Genomic DNA, 6,370 nt, shown 5'->3' with positions numbered 1-6,370 from the left:
ACAAGGTACTGGACAGTCATTTACAGCCTTGGGGGTGTGTATGCATGTATAAGGTACTGGACAGTCATTTACAGCCTTGGGGGTATGTATACATCCAGTTCAGTCATTGGTTGTGCTTATACTCTCTCATACAGGTATTACAGAATTACTAAATTCACAGCCAACAAAAGAGTAACATTAGAACAGAGTTCCAGATAGAGTTTAAGAAGCCATACAGGGAAATGCTTCAGCATGATTCCAGTTAATAGGCAATTAGCACAAATCAGAATGTCTTCAACTGCAAGTACCAGAAATATAGCTCAATTCTGTTTATCCAAGAAAGGGAGTTTATTGGTTTGTGTAAGGCATCGGGTTCCTTTTTGCTGTTTGCCATTATCTCTGGCATATCAGTATGCTCTGTGTTGGCCAGGTGATTGTTCCCGCTGTGTATCTCACACAGCTCCATCTAGAGCCATCTTCAAGCAGAATCCCCACAGCCACCACTGATAAACACATCTACCCCAGGCCTACAATATGGCCAATCTCTGAACTGCAGCAGAAGACAGAAATAAACCAGGTGGCTTTGGGTGGACATGCCTCATTCCTAGAACTCGGGTGGGATCTGCCCTCTTGGAACTCACATCAGCTGGTGAGACACAGCAGAGCTACACCACAGCATCAAATGCTAACAGCAGCTTCCTTCACTTGTACAGGAAAACTGTTAGAAAACATGGGCATTGATTTTTCTCCTCTAACAAATTACTATAAACAACACAAAATTATCATCTGTGCAGTTTCTGAGCTCAGAAATACAAACAGATCTCACTGGGATAGTCAGGGTGTCCATGGGATGATGCTCCTTCTGTAGGTTACAAGAAGAATCCAGTAGTGCCTTGCGCTCACCACTCTCCTTGGCTTCTTGCCCACTGTGTTCAAAGGCAGCACCTGCCACACTCTACTTCTACTGCTCAGCCTCTGTCTTTCACTTTGACTTTCTCATCTTTGCTCCAGCAATGACAACAGAGCCCTAATGTTACAAATTAAGTTCCTATTTCTTGTGTGCTGTAAAGTGATGTCTTCCCAGTTGTCTGGACTCCAGCATGATGATAAGAGTCCAGACATCGTTGGGAAACATTCCTCCATGTTCTTCCTTTAGCTCTCTCTCCCTGTTAACCTCTGGACTTTTCCACCGGGCTTCTTTGTTCCCAGACATAATGACTCTGAGACTATTTATTTACTAATAAATGCTTAGTCCATAAGCTTCAGCTTATTCTCTAACTAGCTCATAACTCATTGATCCCCTTTATTCTAACCTGAGTTTAGCTACGTGACTGCTTTCCTCTCCTTGTCTTCTTACATTCATTTCCTCAGCATTCCTATTTCCCTGTTGGATGTCCCACCTCCTATTTTCTGCCTCAGCTCATTGGCCATAGACTTCTTTATTGACAAGTGATGTTTATAAGAGATGTTCCACTCTGTCCACTCTGACCGTCTTTATAGTTCACAATAAATAATAGACACAACAATGGAAGTATAGGTATTTGTAGTGACTGTATATCTCAGGAACTATAAAGGGGGTGACTTTTCCTTAATTAATTGCAAGCTAGTGACCCTAGCCTGGAGCAGAAGATGTACCTCAAGAAATAAAAAGACTTATTGCTAAGGCACAACAAGTACATGACCTTGGTGTGGATTCCACATGTGTCCAGAGGCCCTAGAAAAGGTGTGCTTAGGTCTAATGGAGACCACAGGAGAGGATTAGTGTTAGAATGACCTCTGGAACCCCTCGTTTCATAGCAGACTATGAAGAGAGCCTGGGTTGGTTGGCTTGGTTTGGTTAGTTGAAAGGATTCTCCATATCTCAGGATTGTTTCCTGCAACATAACCTTGAGAAGTAACCCATGTTAAAGTTTAAAGGAGTTGGCATTCTCCAGCAGCCCAGCAACAAGATACAGGTGTGCTGAAGGAATGCGATGTAATGTTTCTGCCAACACACTGTCCTTTCAGGTATCCTTGAATATGTACAGGATGGCTCACCAGCCCCTGTTCCCAGTGTGCTCACTTTGGGGCTACTCTTAACCTTGGGTAGTATTGATTTTTTTTGTTTTTTCAAGACAGGGTTTCTCTGTGTAGTTCTGGCTGTCTTGGAACTCACTCTGTAGACCAGGCTGGCCTCGAACTCAGAAATCCGCCTGTCTCTGCCCCCCAAGTGCTGGGATTAAAGGCGTGTGCCACCACCATATTGATTCTTAGAATAAACAGGTGTTTTCACCTCTATTTTCACTCTAAAAGAAAAGCATGTTTGTATCAAGGCTTTATATATAGAAAGATGTAAATCGTGCCTTCTGAGTTAACTCACCTTTGAACTGTCTGCTGAATGACAGTGATGGAAGCTGTCAGTCATCACAATCCTAGGTGGGAAGGGCTCTAGGCTGATGTGCTGGGCTGATGTTCATTCTCAGAGTGGAGATAAATTCAGTGGTTGGGACCTTCAGTCCAGCCTCCAGTTCTGTCATTAACAAGAGTAAAACGAATGACTCAGTACTTGCTGAGTGTGGTTTACATGCCTATAATTCCTGTACTTGGAACCAAAAGCAAGAAGATCTATGGTTCATATAACCTCACTACAGAAGAGACCTAAGGCCAGCCTGGACTGAGTAGAAGAAAGTGGAGAAGGGAAAAGAAGAGAACAAAAACCATCCTTAATTTTCTTTCTTTTTTTAACCTTTGTGAGGAGAGGTTGGGTCACTGTGTGTCCGTCTCTCACATGGCTGTCTCTCACATGGCTGTAGATCGCGCTCACTCCGCATTGTGTTTGAGAGAGGGCTTCTTGTTCACTGTTGCATATATCAGGCCTTCCTGTGAGTTTCCAAGATTGTTGGATTCTCCTGAGCTCCTCCTCCATCTTACTTTGGGGAGACTGGGGGCACAGACACACATGAAGAAGTTCATTAAATCCTGCCCACACTTTGTGGGGTGCCTGGACTCGGCCCCTGTAAAGTGAAGCTTCTGAAATGACTAGAACGTGGTCCAAAGATTGTTTAAACTATTTGAAACCTTTGTAACTCTTTTGTTTCTCCTTTGTAATTCCTTTGTCTATTATACAGAGATGGTTGCCCAGTGGTGCCTAGTTCAACCAGATCTGCCATTTCTGTACCCAGGTTCACCAAAACCAACGGTATGAACATTTACTTTCACATGCTTCACAGAGAGGTACCTTTCTTCTTGGACAGCAAGTTAGATATTGTCATTAAGCTGTTTATTTTAACTTTCTGGGATATTTTACAGAATCTAAGTGAAAATACTCTAAGTGTTAATATCACTGAAACTCAATATATATTAGAAAAATAGGAAATCAGAGTAGACCATGAAATACATAGTGCAGTGGAATTGATGCCCTGTCCTCAGGCACCCCCACCCCCACCCCCAGGCGTATAGGAGCCTCTATTTCCTACCAGGAGCAACCTTAACTTGTCTTGACCTAGTGAGGCTCTAATGAGGCCTGTATACCGCTTAGTAATTTATACAGATATTTACAGAGTGTCTCCTCTGTCTCAGGGACCCATCTGGTCATTGTGGGTTTACAAATACAGACACAGCTGTCTACCTCACATGACAGTGTAGTGACAGAAACAGTAGAAGAGATGTAGCAGCCATTGTCTTTAATGCTCATTGTGCAGAAAGCATTCCTATTTAATCCTCATAATAACTGGATAATTCTAAAGTTGCTGTTTTATCACTTTATAGAAAGAGAAACTGAGGCACCGAAAAGTTTGATAACTTTGCTAAAGCCCACAAAGTTCATAAAGAACAAACCTAAAACTTAAACCCAGAAAATATGATCCTCACCTGTTTATATAATCGGGGCCTACAAATGAAGCTTTTGTTGCTCAGAGAGATGTCAGGCACAGAGGAATGTGTGTGAACTAGAGCTTGATACTTTGCACAGAGCCAGTCTTCCAGGTTTGCAGAGGGCAGCATCTGAGTACTAACAGCAGGCTGGAAATCTCGAGGTTTGTCTGTTAGAGCTAAAGCTTCTGAGAGTCAGAGGTCCATCCCTGCTCTTCTGAGAGCCAGAGGTCCATCCCCTGCTCTGGATCAGTTCACTTTAGAGCAGGCTAGCTCCTGAAACACTGTGATAAACATTTGCCGCCTGTTTGTCTTTCTAGGGCCCCACACCTCTTTCCACACCTGTGGAAAGCTCCTTGAGCTGTCTGTTCTCTAGCTTGTCTCCCATGGGACTAACTTCTTTGAGATCAAGAGGGTAAAGAGAATTATAGAGTAGGAGGGGAAATTGTAAATAACCTGCCTGTGATTTCTTACAGTGTGTGGGGAAGACTATTAGATCTAGTAGCTTATTACTGATAGGCCTTTAAAATTATTTTTCCTAGAGTTCTAAAATGCTTTCTGTACTGCTTTCAAATAAAGTGAAAAGATTCTTAGGGTCTTTATAACAGCAACCATAAAGTTATATAGAAATACATTCATAGGAATTCCACAACCTCCATCTTGGTGCCAGAATTCCCTACAGGTCATTCTCAGCTCCAGAACTCATGTGCTGCCAAGAGGGAGAGTCAGCGTTGATCTAGAAATGCACTAAAGTACTTTCCCGTGGATCCACCTGTGGTGTGTCCACCCGGTGCTGCCTGTGCTGCAGCACTTTGTGAAGTGAACAGAGTCTATGCACCCACACAGTGAGTGTGAACACAGCTCTGCACTTGGGACGTTGTAAGCTGAGCCTCTGTAGGTGGAATAGTTTCCATTCATGTCTCCTACCTGAGTCATTCAGTTCCAAACAGCTTGTTTTGTGAGACTTGATACAGGGTCTCCTTCTGTAGCCCAGGCTGGCTTCAAATTTGTAGCAATCCTCCTGCCTCTGTTTCCCAAGTTCTGGAATTGCAGATGTAAGCAATATACCTAGCTCCAAATATTTTGACTTGTTGTTTGTTTGTTTGTTTGTTTGTTTGTTTGTTTTATAAGACAGGGTTTCTCTGTGTAGTCCTGTCTATCCCGAAACTCACTTTGTAGCGCAGGCTGGCCTTGAACTCATAAAGAGCCACCTGCCTCCTATTCCCAAGTGCTAGGATTAAAGGTGTGCACCACCTGACTCCCAATCAGCTTCCCTATGAACTATTTTCTTTCTCTCAGGGATTTGGTTCCCCTACCCCTGGTGTGGTGGTGCACACCTAGTTTCAGCACTTGGGAAATGGCGGCAAGAGGGTGAGACAGGCATCCTCATCTGTACGAGCTAAGGCCAGCCTAGGCTATGTGAGACCCATCTCTGTGTGTCTCTGGTAATGCCAGTTGTCTCACCACCCTGTGCTGTTCCTTTCAGGTCTTATCAGCATGGAGCCTTGTGGACAGCCTGCACTGACACCGAAGAACTCCTTCTCCAAGGCAAGAGCAAAAACTCTTTCGTGTCCTGTCTACTTGTAATAACCAATGTGCTTACGTTTCGTACCAAATTGATTTCATAATTAAATGTTCTTCAGACACATATGCTAATAGTAGGAGTCTATTGCGATGAACTAACAGGCTTTGTTAAGTAAACTCACACTGCAGAGCCTTCAAGCCTGCACCCTCTGGCACATAGGCTTTTTCATGGCTAATGACTGGACTAACAAACGCCAGCATCTGGACGGTTCAGTTAGTGTACAGGGTTCCTTCACTTGTCTCTTGGAGTGCAGGAATCGAAGTGTGTAATTAACAACAGAGTTGCTCTTGTGGACTTGCATTAGCACAGGTGGCCTGAGAAGGTTAAACTCATGAACCTGGTAAGGAGCAACAGCACTAGCCAAAGAAATGGACGCACTTGTTTTGAACCAGTCAAGATTAGCACAAAGACACCTGGAGTAATTTGACAATGTTTTAAATACTCTGTGAGTTCCACTCTCTGCTCTGTCTTCACGGGCACCTGTATACCCCTAAGTTTAGGTAATGTTTACTTTTCTTCCTTCCATGTCATGTGAGTTGTCATGTCACAGGATCATGGCTGGGTTCTTATTCTCCTGAAATTTATCCTTCACTTACTCCATGCAGTCCAGTCCAACCCTCACTATTCAGGTGTCTGCTTGTGTCATTTAAAAGGCATATCTTCCCATGTGAGATGCTTTGCTTTTTAGTATTCTGAGAAAACCACACCATCTCAACATGTTCTCGACATGAGCTGGGTTTTGTAGAAGAGGATTCATATAGTGAACGGAAGTACCGTTCTGTGCCTTTCTCATAGCACATGATGCCATGGTACCTAGTCTAGGTAGATGTCCTGAGACACTGCATCTGCAGCAGGAGCCTGTGAGGGCAGAAAGGACTGTGACACCAAGTGGTGTCTGTCCACCCACTGTGTGTGCTCTGCTCTGCAGCAGCAATGTCAGTGCGTGTGCTGAGTGTG

The 6,370-nt window shown here is 43.8% G+C and overlaps 1 protein-coding gene across 1 annotated transcript in view; it reads left to right on the top strand.

The window, feature by feature from the left end:
• Positions 1-6,370, top strand: part of Ptpn13 (protein tyrosine phosphatase non-receptor type 13) — a 135,208-nt gene that overhangs the window by 108,490 nt on the left and 20,348 nt on the right. The window contains exons 32-33 of the mRNA XM_028773694.1: positions 3,087-3,157; positions 5,315-5,376. Coding sequence (XP_028629527.1) covers positions 3,087-3,157; positions 5,315-5,376 — 133 coding nt within the window. The remainder of the gene's footprint in view (positions 1-3,086; positions 3,158-5,314; positions 5,377-6,370) is intronic.

Source organism: Grammomys surdaster, unplaced genomic scaffold, assembly GCF_004785775.1.
Source record: "Grammomys surdaster isolate TR1022 unplaced genomic scaffold, NIH_TR_1.0 233, whole genome shotgun sequence".
Lineage (NCBI taxonomy): Eukaryota > Metazoa > Chordata > Mammalia > Rodentia > Muridae > Grammomys > Grammomys surdaster.
The sequence above is the reverse complement of the archived record's forward strand: the minus strand, read 5'-3'. Positions and strand labels throughout refer to the sequence as shown.